Source organism: Solanum stenotomum, chromosome 10, assembly GCF_019186545.1.
Source record: "Solanum stenotomum isolate F172 chromosome 10, ASM1918654v1, whole genome shotgun sequence".
Classification (NCBI taxonomy): Eukaryota; Viridiplantae; Streptophyta; class Magnoliopsida; order Solanales; family Solanaceae; genus Solanum; species Solanum stenotomum.
The window spans coordinates 51,073,845-51,090,627 of NC_064291.1; the positions used below are offsets into that span (position 1 = coordinate 51,073,845).

The following is a 16,783-nucleotide window of genomic DNA, read 5'->3' on the forward strand; positions in this document are numbered from 1 at the left end:
TTCCTTATTTATGATAAATGATATTAATGAGGTTTGAAGATGTTGGACATGGCCAAGGTAGCTTCAATGGGGGCATATAGTAAGGTGGGTATTATGGGATGCCAACCGTACATTGCACAAGTGTTTCTTAGGGGTTGCTAAGGTGTTGCTATCATCTTATAATGGTTATGAATGTGATTGTGGCTTGTGTTGTACATTGGATATACATGTTGGTTTCTAAACTCAATAAATGCATTCTTTTCACTTTGTCTGTTTTATCATGTTTAAGGATTTTATGCATGTTTTCATACTTAGTCCATATTATGTGCTAACCCCTTTTCTCCCTTCTACTAAAAGAGTGTAGGTTTCGACTAGGTGATTACACTCTCGTTCGAAGAAGACTTGGATTGCTATCTCCAAGTAGTTTGTGAGTCCTCAAGTTCGAGGACGGGATCTCTTATTTTCTTAGTCATGTCGTATTTCGTATATTGAAACTCCTATTGATGTATAAAGGCTAAGTCCCAAAACTTGTATTCTTTGGTTTATATGGTGTAAGAGACAAAAGTCTAGATTCCTATGATTTTCGTATATGAAATATGAAGTTGAACTTCGATTGTAAAATTTTTAAATTTTCTGCATTATTTCTATGTCTTATGTCATGATGATGATATATGGCTTGTATGAGACTCCTTCGGGTCAAGTACGCCGTGTTACGGCTTAGGGGTGCTCTCGGATCGTGACAAACGTGATATCATATACATATCTGATAACTATATATCCATTTTCGTTTCTTAAAGTATGTATCTATGCATAAATATATTGATTGTATCATAAATTTGATACAAGATATATGTATTTATGTACAAATACACTAGATACATCATACATACACTAGATATATCAATGACTTCTCAGAACCAAAATGTAATTATTCCTGGATACAACTGAGTCATCAATATATTTTATGTTGGGTATATGAAACTGATACTAGATATATTAAATGAAAATGCTATACACATACACTTGATACATTAATGTACATTTGATATTGAATATACAAATACATGAAATTGTGAAGCACAAACATAGAGAAGTAGATGGACGTGGGTAGAAAAGAGGTGAGCAAGAGAATAAAACAAGTGGGATATAATATATCTAAAAGCAAATATACTGTATTTAGAGACAAATACAATATATCAAAATGAAATTCAAATAAAATACATAATTATTGAAAATATTGATGCGTTAAACAATCAACACCTATTTTAACGTGTTTTATAAAAGTTGCAAAGAATAAAGGGAAAATTACACGTATAAGCAAACATATAGTAGTTAATTACTTAGCATAGCTATAGTTTGTCTTAATTACAATTCGTGACCTACTTTTAGTTATAATTAAGCGGCTCAATTTTTTAGTTTTGTATAATTCGCACATTTTTATAATTCGGAATTTGTCTAATATAATTTGTATAACTTTTATATAATGTAATTTTTGTATAATATAATTTATATAACTATTTACATTGCAGTTGTTTGTAATTGTATAAATTCATTATTTTGAGTTTATACAAAAATAACTGAATTATACAAATATACCCGCGAATTATATAAACTTGCGAATTATACAAACTAGACATCTTAAATTGTAGTTACAGCCTGTACATATGCAAACTATAGTTATGTAACATAATTAAGTTTATTGTAGTGGCTATTTGCGAAAGTTCCGAGAATAAAAACATTTTTGTGGACTTAAATATTGGGCATTGTGGGAGACCCGAATACACCTGCAATTCCGGACCCAATTTCACGTTAAAGCATAATTTTGTTCTTACTGTCGAGTTTCACATTTGGACCGAACAGCTTTTTCCATCGGCGGCGAAAGCTTCGCTCCATTAGCATCTCAATCTCCGGCGAATTATCGGCGATCGTATTTAAAAACTGAGTTGTAAGATCTCCTCCATCTCCCGTCCTCTCTATATTGATTCTCACCTCTATGTCTTTCCCCAAAATAAAACCCTAATCCCTCTCCTAAAAAAATGTCAATGGTAACTGTTGAGAATTGTTTTTCGATGTTTATTGTTTTTTATTTTGATTTATCACTGTATTAATTAAGCTTCACATCCAAATTTATTGCTTTTTTGGGTGATTTTTACAAGTTAATCGTAGTTTAATGTGTTTGTTTTGAGCTTCAAAGTTAATGGAAACTAGTTTTATAGGTTTTAGTACCCTATTTTGAATTGACATAATCAACTTTTGGATTGAAAGCAACAAAGGAAAAGAAAAAAAAGCAAGCTTTTTGATTACCAAGGTCATTATTCAAGGATATCTTCACCAAGGTCGAGCTCGTCGCACTGGGCTTGCCTAGTGTGGGCTACCTCTCCTATGTGGTTTGTGACTATTGCATAGGAGCGGGGTTTTACCTGTGCGCACCCAAAGGATAGCGGCTGTGGGTTTCCCTTGTCATCAAAAAAAAAATATCTTCAACATTTTTCATCTTGATTTGGTTTCAATTTTTATCAGCGTTGTTGCAATTGATATTAATTTGTAGTTTTCTGATATGGGAGATTGAAATGTTTGTATAGAGTAATGGTCCATATTCACTGGTTTGTGCCACTAAATTTGTTTGTTTCTTTTGGACCTCACCCTTTCTGCTCATTTTACTTCTTAACTCTTGTGTTCCTCTTAGCATAACCCGAGCATAGATGCGAGTTTGCACCTGTTTTATCATCTAGATTGAATGCTGAAACAACATCGAAGTTGCAAAGAAAGCGGTGTAGAATAGTGATGTGCAATCAACAATTTTAATGTTCTCTTACACTATAATAGAACTTTTATTTTTTAATATGAACAACTACCTCCATGGATCACTGCCTTGACTCTACCTTATATGCTATGGTCAGACGGGGTATATGTGGAGATGCTGACATATATACATGTTTCCATCTATATCCATGAGGACTTATAGTCAAGACGAAGCATTAGGTTATTCCTTGTCCTTCCAGCATGCTGGTGCCTAAGCATGCTATTCTCATATTAGACTAAGTATGCTTTGAAGATAGAGTTACCACTTTGGGGTCTCCACATATCAATTTTTACATTAACTGCTGAGCTTATAATTGATATTGTTGGAGCACAGCAGGATCTGTATTTTGAAATATCGTATATTTTGTAGATTTTTCTAATTGACTGGTGTATAGTGGTTTGGCCCATATAAATGTACATCAACAGCGACTTTTCACAGATGGGCATTACTTTCTTTGTGCTTCTGTTGCTAGTAATTTTTTGATGTGGTGGTGTCCTTTGTAGTGAAATTATCATGTGACTTTCTAATTTTGAACAACCAAAAACCATTATCTTTCTCCTAGAGATTAGTAGTCTCTTCAGGTTCAGATGATATTCAGTAACATATATCTGATGATTCCTACATGGAGATCTTAGTTGTACATTACAATGTTTCAAGAGTTGTTCTGGGAAGATTTTGATTTTGAGGAGTCCAGTAAAGGGGAGGCCAAATCATGACGATTGTTTCCTGGTTCATGATGGCTTGACTATCTGTTTGTGCATGCATTACAGGAAAGCCTTACAGTCATCTTGCAGCTGATACTTCAAAAAAGAACATCAAGAGTTCTGCAGGAATAACACCAGTGGCTCTTGCAAGAGATGGATCCTGGTCGATATGGCCCCCATCAAGGATGGGAAAATAACAGCGTAATTGTGGTTCCTTTCTTAATCACATAATGGATGATATACAAGAAACTAGGGTCTTGTGATTGTCCAAAACTTTTTCCGGCATCTCTTAAAGAACAATGAATGAAAGCCATGGGAGAGTGAGGATGTGGAATGGTTTGCCTAAACTTCCATCCATGATTTTAACTTGCTGACACAACTTATTCTCTTGAATCCACAGGCTTTGGAGGGTTATAGAGGAGTTCACGAGCCAGATTTCCGGTGAGTGTTATCATTTTTCACCAAAAGGGTAATCAAATTGTTTGATGGTAAATTTATTTCCCTGAGATTTTAAATAATATTTTACTTGTCACCTTGATAGCATGAAAACATTTAACAGAAATATTCTAAATCTATTAATGTACTCAGCTTATTATGCTGGTACTTGAAGTTTCATTTCTTCCATTATTTCTTTGCCTTTTTTCCTATTTGCCTTTGCCTCATAGTTTTCTGGCAGGGCTGGTGGTTCTTTTGATGATAGGAGGTTTCTAGACGATAGATTTTCAAGGGATGGTGTTTATCCCCGGGGTGCCTATCACCGTGATATACTGGAAGGAGAGCACTACCGTCATCCACCAGCAGCAGTTGGACACTGGCCTCAGACAAGGGGAAGAAGTTATGAAGAAGTGTACCCTGTGGAGAGGGATTCCAGGAGGCATGAGAAGCCGTACGTTGATTCATATCATGAAATTCGTGAAGCTGATAAGTATCATGAGATTAACACATCCAGAGATGGTTATCACAGTTTTGACAACTACCCTGATGCTGGATTTGACAGGCCTGCTAGGTACGGGGGACGGGAGCATGATGACCCCTATGATGATTATGACTACAAACATCGTATGGCTCACCCCAACAGAGAGGATAGCCGTGAAAGAGACTATGAGTACAGTAGATATAGTTATGACTCAGACTATGAACGAGGCAGTAGGAGAGATGGTAATTGGAGACGACGTGAATCCCACGAGCGTGAACGTGACAAAGAATCGAGTCGTGAGAGGGATCCGAGTCCATATAGAAGGCATGAGCATTCACGTTCACGTTCTCGAGGTCATGATGATCGCCTGAGGTCAAGATCTCCTCGAAGTCGAAGTCATAGTCACAGTCACAGAGAGGACAGTTATGATGATGGCCGATACGATAGAAGTGAGAGACGAAGAGATCGTGATGATAAAAGATACCATGAAAATTATTCTGTGGTATGTTTCCTGTTTCTTATGTTGCACTTCCCATTTACTTTTATGTTTGGAGGGGCTCATGGCTTCTGTTATTTTAATGCAGGCTCCTTCAGCGACTGTTGTTGTCAAAGGCCTTTCACAAAAAACTACTGAAGAAGATTTGTATCAGATCCTTGTACTTGCTACTACTCTCTCGTTCTCGCTCAATTTCCCACATGCTACTTGTCGCCCACCCAATTTAGCTGTATTTGTGCTCATCAAATTTGTCCCATTGCTATGTTTTTTTTCTTTAGGCTGAGTGGGGTCCCCTACGCCATGTTCGTGTGATCAAAGAACGAAATTCTGGCATTTCTCGTGGATTTGCTTTTATTGATTTCCCTTCTGTGGTATGAAAAATTAATTATATGCAAATGTTGCATTTTCCATTTTATTATAGCACATAATTGAATTTAGCCCTGTGAAATAGGATGCGGCCCAAGCAATGATGGACAAACTTGGGGATGAGGGTCTAGTTGTGGATGGGAGGAAGCTTTTTTTTGAGTATAGGTAAATATAGTTTTGTTGCATTCGAGGGCACTAATTAGTTATCTTCGTTATCATCGTCAATTTATGTTTTGCGACATTTTCTGTGATGCCAAGGTGTAATGCACCAATTGTCTACTTTCTCTTGCACATGTAGGGTCAATTGAGTCAATTTATTTATGCTTTCTTGAACCATCATTTCTTTGTTGATAGGACCACTCTATTTTACCTTTAGACTACTAGTTTTTTTTTTTGTGCTTTCTCACTGCATGCATCTCTGGCATTTTCTTTCATGGTATATCTGTCATAGGCCGCCCTCCATTTTGCTTTTTTTTTCCATAGAATTTTGTCTGTCTGGAGACTAGGGAAGGAAAGGGAGTAAGAGAGAACAGAAAAAAATGTTTCTCTTCCTTTGTGAAAGTAAGAGAAAGTAAAGAAGAGGAAGATATATCCACTGGGCCCCGTTCAACTTCTCCTGAATTTTCTTTATACTTTTTCCCTGATCAATCAGGACTGTAATTAATATTTCTTCAACTTTTTTTTTGAAACTGGTAAATGTATTAATATTTCTTCAACTTAGCTTCCTCTGTTATTTTCTGCAATTTCTGTTTTTGTAGTAGTAGAGGTACCATGTATTGCGCCAGTTTTAAATATAATTATTGGCATTTCTGCTTAATATGAATAGATAGCACTCCAAAGTTTTAACTAACTGAACTTTTCTTTGTTGCTTGGCAGTAGCAAGCCAACTGGAGGGCCTGGTGGTCTAGACAGTGCTTCAAGATCTAACCATGGTCACCACCGGAGCATGACTGTTCCATCTGATTGGATGTGTACCATCTGTGGATGTGTGAATTTTGCACGGCGGACATCTTGCTTTCAGGTTCTTATTTGTTACCCCATATTTATAGTAATGTACCTTGCTATTTGATAATCTATGTTAATAAAAGCCCTTCATTACCTTCAAGTTATTTTATGAGGGGAAGAAGATAAGTTATTATTTATGAAACAAGTAAAACATTAGTTTTGTAACTTGCTACGACTTTGGTCGAATTCACAATTATCCAAACATGCACACAATTCAGCACTCAGACTCAAAGGACTCTCAAAGAGTAAATAGAATAAGTTGGTTACTTTTCATCTTTATTATTTTTCCTGTCCCCTAAATGATTGTAACTTTTTAATTTTTTCACTGTATGTGGTCAATTATAGCTATTTTTTGGTAACTTAATTTGTATTAATCACCAAGCATCAACAGTACAATACCATAGTTAGGGGGTGTTTGGTTTGGCTTTTTGAAGTAGCTAAAAGCTAAAGATCAGTAATTTTTTGGCCTAAAAGTAGGTGCTTAAAAACACTTCTTATCTTTCCCAAACGCCTTCAAAAAATAAAAAAGAGCTTAAAAGCTAAAAGCTACTTAAAATAAGCCAATAACACCCTCTTAGTGCAACATCAATTATAGTTATGTTTTTAAGAAACAGGATTTACACTTCGTTGGCAAAAATTGTTGCATCACTGCCCCTGTCCTTTGGTGTTTATACATAATTCATGAAGATGTCCATTTATGTTATTTTTTATTTTATCGACTCAAGATGGACTACATTTGTTAGTAATATGGTCTAATTAACAGATGCAAATTTATCTTGTATGCATGGCTTGTAGAGAGAGAGTTGGAGTTAAGAATGCTGTAATTTGTGTTCAAAATAATAACAGCCTTCTTTGGTAGTTTTGTTCTTGTTTTACTTACACCAATCAGACAGTTTTTTATCTGCAGTTTGAGGAATATCCTGTCTGGGTTGTTTGTAGATACATAAAATAGTTCTAATGCACACAAATTTCTCCGTGACTTGATCTTGTGATTGCCACGAGTGATCCTTTTTTCTCCTCTTTGGAACAGTGTAATGAGCCACGAACAGATGATGCTCCCCCAGCAGATATGGCATCATCCAACTCTAGCTCTCTAGGGAGGAGAGGCGAAGCAGGTAACTTATATATGCTATGTTAGCTTTTATCTAGAGTCTATTTGGAACATCCAAGTATGGAATAGATTGGATCTGACTTGGTTTAAGTAATTTATATCCAGCATAAACTAATCTGCTTTTGGTCCTTTTTCTTAAAATGTAAAAGTCACATAGGATTTCAACTAATCTTGGTTTGGCATGTTACTAGTTATTTGGATTTTATATTATTACCACCTTTATACCTGTTGCTCTTCTCATTTCTCTTTCCTCCGTATTTTTTTCCATTCCAAAAAAAAAATATGTAGGGAAGAGAAATATGTATAAAGATGTTATTACATTTGGGTAAGGAGAACCAAAAATATGATTTCAGCACTACAAAATTTTAGGCCTTTTTCTTTGGACCAAATCTGACTTATGGCCATTGTGGGATAATCTTGATTCCAAAAATAACGATCAGGTTCTTGCCAAACTAGGATTTTAAAATAAAACTGGAGTTGCTTTTCCCTCTTAATTCAGATCAAGGGAGTCCCAATTCCCCAAATGGGGAGCTTAATTAGCACATTTGGAGTGATTATAATTTGATACATTGTCAGGTCCCACACATGTCTTGGTTGTCCGTGGATTAGATGAAAATGCGGACGAGGAGATGCTTCGTTATGAATTTTCCAAACATGCTCCTATTAAGGTGAATTTTTTTCCTGCCATCTTTGCTGTTCAGGTGTGTTCCTGGCTCCTTATTGAGCTATCTAACAACTTTAATATGTGCAGGATCTTCGTCTTGTCAGAGACAAGTTCACTCACGTCTCAAGGGGATTTGCTTTTGTGCACTTCTATTCGGTGCGTGTAGTTTTGGTTGTTATTGAAGCAATTAAATAATCATCTATGGAACATAATATCACTAGGAGTAGGCATTCCTCTTTTTGGTCGCCATGGGAAAGTTTATATGAATATCTATTTTGAGAAGTTCGTGTAAAGTACTTTTTGTGTAGATCATTTTGGTGATTAGGAAGATAAATGCCAATTTTTTTGGGAGAAGACAAATTACCGCCTAAACTTGTTATGTTACTTGTCCCGGAAAATAACTTGCACACCTTAAAGCAATACTAAGACCCCAATAAAATGACTCAACTAGATTCAGTCCGGGCCGGGCTTTGTGCACTTACATGCACGGACACATGTCACTTGTATTTTTTATTTTTTTAGTTTTCTCCTTTTTCTTATAACCCTCCTTCCCCTGCGTCTCTGTCATGTCTTCATTTATACAAATGCCACATCACTCATCCAAGCTTCCTTTTTCCCCCTGTTCTGTCTATTTTCCATCTAAACAAACCCAAACCCATCCACCTACCACCGTTACTTCCTTTTTTCTCTGTCACCTTTACACTGTGGTGACCTTTCCTCCTTTAAGAGCTTCCGTATGTGCCTCATATATCCTCCATTGAATACACTGGGTAAAATGATCCATACTCTTTTTTCCCTTCCCTTGCTAAGGCTAAGGTGGTGTCAACCAAAGGGGCATTTCTTTTTTCTAAATATGCTGGGAAAATGCAGTTTATTTTAAGAGGAAGTTGGGTGTGTGATGACCACAAAAAGAGTTCTGAAATGCTTAAGCGAACAGCAAACACAAAAATGATGGAAAATCCAGTCATGCCACCAGCTCTCAGTCAATATCTGCCGCTCCTCTGATGGTGATAATCTTTCATAGGCGAGATTGACAGCACATTTAATGCTGTAGGAAATTGCGCATAATCTGATTCTGATGAATGACACTCTCATCAGTAGTGTTTTGTAATGAAGTATCATGGTGGACAAAAGTGTATGCTTCTGATGAGAAAATAACAGTGCAAAGCGTAAGCAAGACCATGGGAAACTCTATCTTGATCTTTAGTTATAGAGGGTAAGCAAAACATGGCAAGAGAGAAGAGAGAAGCAGCCACTTGTACTTTTATTTTGTTTTTTTTTTCAGTGTCTCTGAAGTGTTCCAAAGATGCTAATGGACTTTTTATGTTAAGACTTTCGAAAAGTCTTGAGTACAATTTATGTAGTGAAACTAGGAAGAATTGGCGGTTGCTTGGACTGGCATTTTTGTGGAAAAATAGGAGCTAATTGATGGATATGTTGAACAGGTGGTTGGTGTGAGAGAATAGTGTGATTGGGTGTAAAAGAAAGAACAGTAAAATACATAAAAGCACTTAATGTTTCCACGTGCAAGTAAGGAAAAAGAAAAATACGCATTGGCCGAAAAAAGTTCTTCTAACCTGTCTTAAATGTTCTTCACGCATCTATAAAAGGAGGTGACAGCTTAGGGGGTGGTTGTAGTATCACTTTGAACAAGAGGAGCAAGGGGAACAAAGTTTAGGTGTGAATCTTGGGCTAAGTTAGGGAGTTATTACGTATTTTCCCAATTTTTTCCGTATTTTTTATGTGCAAGGTTTTCATTCACAAAAGGGAACAACCTACTAGGTTGTTTCATGTTTCTCATCATGTTGTATTTTGTGATTGTCATGTATAATGTTTTGCTATTTTGTGCATTGCTTAGAGGCTTGCGGTATTAGGATATTTAGAGCCCGTTTGGATTGGCTTAAAAAAGTAGCTTTTAAGTCAAAAATAAAAAGTCAAACTGAAATGACTTTTTAGTTTAAAAAAAAATGTAAGGGGAGACCTACTTTTGGTTTCTGACTTATTTTAAGTCATTTTTTATCTTGCCAAACACTTCATACCTTATTTTAAGTCATTTTTGACTTATTTTAAGTTATTTTTTATATTTGCCAAACTCTTCCAGAAGTCAAAAACTGACTTAAAAGTAGGTTTGACCAACTTTTAAGCCAATCCAAACGGGCTCTTAGTCTTTCTTTGTTAATGAGTAAATTTGATGAAGTGGGTACTAGCAACTTTACTCCTTTGCTGGGGTAAAAAATGTTTATCTTAATTGTGCTATTTTCATGTGATTCAGGTGGAGGAAGCTACTAAAGCTCTTGAAGCAACAAATGGGACAACTTTAGAGAAGAATGGGCAGCTTCTTAGAGTTGCGTATGCAAAAAGTATCCTAGGACCAGGATCTGGTGCTTCTCAGGCTAGCAGCCTTGCTGCTGCTGCTATTGAAGCAGCAACTTTTTCTCAACAGGTTTTCTTCCCCTTCAACTTGGCTATAGCTTTTTTCTTTGTAATAATCTTGAGAGCAGGTTCCCATAGATACCTTTGTAGGATGGAGATAATATGTTTCTTTATAATGGTTAGATGGAGATAATCTTGATCAAGTAATTTGTGTTTGAACGGGTGAATGCATTTCATATATACTTGTTTCGTAGCGCAAGCTGATTAAATCACATCTAATACGACTGATCAGAGTGTATCATTCAAATAAATTAAGATATCCCACCATTTCCCAAATTTATAAGTGTCGTTCATCCATTGCTCAAATGCATTGTATTCGTGTTTTTGGTACTTTCTCCATATCAGTAAATTTACTGTGCTTCTACTTAATTTCGTTCAGTAAGACAATGGGCTGTGCTTCCTCCTTGGTGTGGCTGGGTGGGATATATTTTGGAACATATGGAAGTAAAAGCTGCCTACTCTTGTTTTATCCTTATATACAACGGTTCCTGTTTTTAGTTTGTTCTCTTCAGCAGCAAGGTGGGGGTGAGAGGAACTGTTGCTACAAAGAAAGAGCTTTGAGTGTCCTAGGCGTTGTGTAGTATGCAGCTTGCGTTTACATTGGTTGGATGTAGACAGCTGGTCATCTTTTAATATTGGACTGTAAAATGTTGATGCTTTAATTGATGCATGTGGCACATTTATAATTGTCTGAGACATGAAGGTCAGGTGACATGTATGTCTAATTATTCCTTCTCCATGCTTTTAGTATGATGCTGTTGGATGGGCACCAAAAGAGTATAATCCTGATGATAAACTGTCCACTGGTGGACAAGAGCACAGTGGAGAAGTTGCTGGTCAAAATTCTGCTCCACAATCAGGATTTGTCTGGGATGAAGCATCTGGCTATTATTATGATGCGACTTCTGGTTTCTATTATGATGGAAATACAGGTTTATTTTCATTTTATGCTAAAGCATCATCCACTTTGTATTTTATGTAGACCGGGTTTGGTTAAGCAAACTTCATTAGCTTATGATATTTAACTAAAATGAAATGGTAGACACTTGGTCAGCTCACTTTTTGTGCCTTTTGGGTGCCATGGGCTTCTATCACAGTCTTAAGTGATATTTCACAGGTCCATTTAGTAGATAAATTGCAGATCTTGATGTCCATCAAGTCGACTCCTGAGAATGTAAAAAGTTTTGGTTTTCACGCACCTAAATTCAACTAATTTTTGGAGTAAAATTCATGTCCTCCCTCAATTTCAACTTTCAAGTACTCTTTTTCAACTAACACTTTTTTTTTTTTTTTTTACATTCAACCAAATATTGTTGAAACACCTTATTTTTTGAGGGTGTGCTAGGTTTGATTCTTTCAAAAGGATTGTGTTCCATTGGGTAGTCTTGTTGAGCCGATTTTTATGTGATGTATTGCTGCAATTATATTAATAATATTCAGAGCTATCTTTCTATTTCTGCTTCATCTTTCATTGATTCTCGCTATTCTCAAGTTAGAATATGTCTTGGGGCTGAATTATGTATTAAGATAAACCCTCGTACGTCCAACATTACCAGTTTCAAAAAAAAAGATAAACCCTCGTACGTAGTTACAGGTGTAGGTAAAAGATGACACTATCACAATTACTGTTGTTATGCAGGGTTGTATTATGACGGTAACAATGGAATCTGGTATACTTATGATCAGAAGACTCAGCAATATTTACCCTGCACAAATCAGAATGAAAACAAACCAGCAGCAGGACAAACTGAAACTGCCAAGTCATCTGATGGTTCAAACACTAAGAAAGTCGTTATATCTGCACCAGCTTCTACAATAGCTGGTGAGAAGGCTGCCTCACTGCCAGATGCTATTCAGGCTGCTGCCTCAGCAGCAATAGCTGCTGAAAAGAAAGAGAAGGAGAAGGCAAAAGAGATAAAACTTGCATCAAAAAGCAGCATCCTTGCGAATAAGAAGAAAATGAGTAATGTATTGTCAATGTGGAAGCAAAGAAGTCATGAAGGTCAATCCCCCCGTGTGGCTCTTGAAGACAGCCAGACAGTGGGTGAAGACAGATCTAACTCAGCAGGTCCAGCTGTAAAGACTAAGTTAAAAGCTGAGCCTTTGACAGCTAGAGAGAATCCTACCGCCAGTTCAGTACTTGTAGGAAGCTCAACTTTTCAATCTCTGAGTTCCGAGACTCAGGATAGGCCTAGGTCTCATACTAACAGCTCTGGGGGTACTCTGAAGGGCGTCATAAGAGGTTCTGGTTTAGGAGTGGTGAAATCGGATACTCTATATACAGGATCATCTGGAAGTGCATCCACGTCACACACCATGCCACCAACCTCAGGTCCATCTTCATTAATAAATGCAGATGCCTCTGCAGCACCCTTTAGGACAGATGCATCGGCATTGGGTTCTTATACACCCCCAGTACCAGCTGGTAGTAAAAGAAGGTTCTCAGAGATGCCATCACTGCCTCCTCCATCTATTAAGGAACAGTCTCAGGCTACAACTGCATACCGAGACCGTGCTGCTGAGCGGAGGAGCTTATATGGTTCATCTTCAGCTTTTGGAGATGATGCATCAGAACATGGAGATTCAAGTAAGATTTTATAGAACATTTTGAGCTAAAGCCACTTGTTTTGAAGTCTTCTCAGCTTTGTATCTCTTCTCTCTCCCTCTCTTCTCCTGGTTTTGAATGCATTATGGGTTTTGTAAGTGTGTATCTTTGTTGCTATTATAGGATGTAATTCCGTAGTCGAAAATTTTTCCGTAGACCAAGACCTTGCTTAGTTGGAAAACTTCAAAAAATGAAGATTCCAATGGTGGTTGCTAGATTTGTTTGGATTTGTATTAACTTGTTAGAAAATTTGTTTTCTATTATTGCTTGGGCTTCAAGATCGGGACTCAACATTCAGAAGAGGTGTTTTTGATCCAACTCCTTTCCCCCCTGGTGTTGGAGGTGGACGTAGTGCAGAAGCGAATAGTCAGAGCTTTGAGGTTATCACGGCTGACCGGGCTATAGACGAGAGTAATGTGGGAAATCGTATGCTTCGCAACATGGGATGGCAGGAGGGCTTGGTATCATTTCTTACCCTAAAACTCTCAAAGACTTCATTTCTATATTATTATCGCGGGACAATGTTGTCAATAAGCTTTTATTAATCACAATAACAATAGCTACAGCTATATCCCAATCAAGTTTAGTCTGCTTGGCTTTATGGATCCAGAATGTCATGTTGCTCCATTTAAGATCATCTCACTCCAATATTATATAATATAAAATTTACAAATACAAACAAAAGACACCAGAAGTTCTCTACGTGCCTATATATCTCTTACAAGGCCAAGATTATCCTAAAAAACATGCTAACATGTCTAAGAGCCTATAATAAACATGCTAACATATCTAAAACTTAAGCTAATTCTAATTTATTTTTTAAAAAAAATCTAAAACGTGGCCCAACAAACATATAGATATATTTCTTCCCTTGTGCCCTATATAGATCCCAACTAATAAGCTTATATTCGTTTGACTGACTTTAAAAAAAGGTTATATTGATTGCATCAGTCTGATCCTGCTGAATTTTGTTTATCATGGTTTACAACGTTTATTTCTCAAAAAGATGGGGGGACATTTTGGTTGTCCTTGTCTAAGTTCGTGATTCCCAGGCTGTAAAGTGGCAATTTGGAATTCTTTCTCGTAACGCGAAGCCTGACTGTATTTTGGGGTTTTCTTTTTGGTGTCTTTTATTGTTATGAATTCAGGGATTGGGGAAGGATGGAAGTGGTATGGTAGAGCCAGTCCAAGCTCAAAGCACTGGACATAGAGCCGGACTGGGAAGTCAGTCCAAGAAGGTGGACCCAACCCTTGAAGCACAGTCCGGTGACAGTTACAAGACTCTCATTCAAAAAAAGGCTATTGCTAGATTCAGAGAGATGTCATAAATGGAGAAGAAATGTATAACAACCATGCCAGGATTGGTACTGGAGATGGCGGTTAGAAATGTTTTCGTCCAGGCTAGTTAGGTATTTTGTTGATTTCTTTTTTAGTTTCCCATTGTGCCGTTGGATTCAAAAACTATTCGAAAATGTGATGGATGAGACTTCATACTTCTTTCGGCACTTGCCCTGCATCTGACGAATGTTTAGGAGTCTGGATGTCTCGCTTGTGTACCTGTTTTGCAATGTAAAATAGTTCTCTTCATTGTGACTGTTGTTATAAGCTATTCTGGTTTGTTGAATATCGATATTTTAAAAGTAATCCTGCTTCGATTGCCTGGCCGTTGTTAAATAATCTCGTCTGTCTGGTTCCATAAAGTAGAACATTGGGTGATTTTTCAATTTTTTAGCAGATGCTATTGTAGTTTTTGTGGAGGCCAAATATATTGATGGTACCTTAAAGTTATATCAATAATTAGTAATTAGTATTCAGATAAGTTATCTCTACTGAAAATGATTTAGTTAAAAATATTCTTGAGTTCCCTTCCTCAGACTCTGTGCATAATAGAGGGAACTTTAGTCTGCCGAATTGTTCTCTCATTAATGAGGTTCCTCGCGACTTAAAAGATGACATAAATTTCTAAAAATTCTTATCATTTGAATTAATTACAAAAAATTCCTTTTTCCTTCTCTTTCTTAATATCCAGATACATCATTTCACTTCCATGACAATTTTGTTTGTGTATAGTGTATCTGATACAAATGTTATTGTTGATACATAATTCCTATTATTCAAACCTAAATCAGTATGAATTTGGTTTATAGTAATGTATCACTTATGTATCATTTGCTATGTCTCGGACAAAAGAGTAATATATTCGCGAGTTTTAAAATTTTTGGGATTATTATAATTTGAGAAACTTTTCAAATATGATAATTATTGCTCTCTCTCCCATTTTATGTGAGGTAGTTTGACTCACGGTGTTTAAGAAAGAAAGGAAAACTTTTAAAACTTGTGGTCCAAAATGAATGATAGAAATTTGTGTGACTATAAATCATTTCATTAAGGCTAATATATACATTTTAAATTTAAATTGTTACTTAATATATAAATGTATCATTCTTTTTTAGACGGACTAAAAAATAAAATAAGTCACATAAATTGAGACAAAGGGAGTATAATTTAAGAACCTTTTGAAATAGGATATAATTAGCGCCTAAATTATTGAAGTTAGGTGTACTTTTCTATGTATTAGAAAGGACAGTTTCAACATGTTAGTTTTTTGGCATTAAACTAAAGTTTGATGGTATTAAAGTCTTTAAAAAAATTGCAAGATAAGCTTGCTTTAAAATGTTGCAACTTTTGCATTGTTATTTGAACCTACGTAAGAATTCTTAAAAAGATCCTCCTTTTTCTATTTAATTACAAATTATGCCCTGCCAATGGTGAATATGATGGGTCCCACTTTCTATTTGCCATAAATGTTAGTATTAAAGTATTAGAAAAGATTTTGCAAGATAAACTTGCTTCAAAAAATTGTATTTTTTGCTTTGTTTTTCGTACCTCAGCAAGAGCTTTAAGAAAAGTCCAATCTTTTTTATTTAATTACAAATTCTGCCATGTTATTGAAGAATATGATGAACCTCAATTTTCTATTTGCCATAAGTATCATAAGAGGTTGGCCTTGGTCCATTTCTGTTTTTACCCTCTTCTATTTGCCATAAATTTCACAGATATTTACTCTGTTTTTATTTATTTTTCAAACATTTTTAACAAATCAAGAAATAATTCTTTTTCTCCTATTATATCCTCAATTTATTAACATTGAGTTAATATTTTTGAAAAATGTAGTGAGTAAATATGTTTAAGATTCTATCAATTACAATAAGAGTAAAATGATAAACTCATTATAGCAATCATTATTTTTTTAAGAGGTGTGTCAAGTCAAAATTTGACAATTCAAAAGGGCCGGAGGGAGTACATACTTCATCCGCTTTTTACTTGTCCATTATTTAAAAATATTTTTTTATTTTTATTGTCAATTATTCACATATTAAGAATAATTTTTTTAAAAAAATTATATTATATTTTTAGTATTAATTATTTAACCTATAGATTATTATTTTTAATGAATCTATAAGTCCAAATATGACAAGTAAAAATGAGCTGACATAACATATAATGAGAAGCGATTGTAGAAAGGATAAATAATGAGAAGAATCAATTATAGGAATCAAAGAAAATGTTATCCTTTTATTGGCTGGGATTTTTCTCGAAAATCAATTCATATCCACTAATAATAATTAATAAAGTAAATAGTAAATGTTATCTTTAATTTGACTCTTATAATAATAAAATAATATTTTACTTGTTTATTT

General features: G+C 35.6%; 1 protein-coding gene across 10 annotated transcripts; it reads left to right on the top strand.

Moving 5' to 3' along the window:
• The first annotated feature begins 1,742 nt into the window (after positions 1-1,742).
• LOC125841814 (SUPPRESSOR OF ABI3-5) lies at positions 1,743-14,712 on the top strand. 10 transcript variants are annotated; one of them, XM_049520992.1, is made up of 17 exons: positions 1,743-1,924; positions 3,553-3,687; positions 3,887-3,927; positions 4,163-4,372; positions 4,484-4,904; positions 4,987-5,058; positions 5,177-5,269; positions 5,350-5,429; positions 6,141-6,285; positions 7,300-7,384; positions 7,957-8,048; positions 8,132-8,200; positions 10,317-10,487; positions 11,226-11,409; positions 12,117-13,064; positions 13,362-13,543; positions 14,231-14,712. In XM_049520992.1, the coding sequence occupies exons 2-17, from the start codon at positions 3,640-3,642 to the stop codon at positions 14,408-14,410; spliced, it is 3,021 nt and encodes a 1,006-aa protein (XP_049376949.1). In that variant the 5' UTR covers positions 1,743-1,924; positions 3,553-3,639; the 3' UTR covers positions 14,411-14,712. The 10 variants fall into 10 exon arrangements, 9 of the variants coding, with proteins under 9 accessions (XP_049376949.1, XP_049376943.1, XP_049376948.1 ...); XM_049520993.1 differs by having other exon boundaries at positions 1,834-1,924; positions 4,187-4,372; XM_049520986.1 differs by having other exon boundaries at positions 4,163-4,904.
• Positions 14,713-16,783: the final 2,071 nt, after the last annotated feature.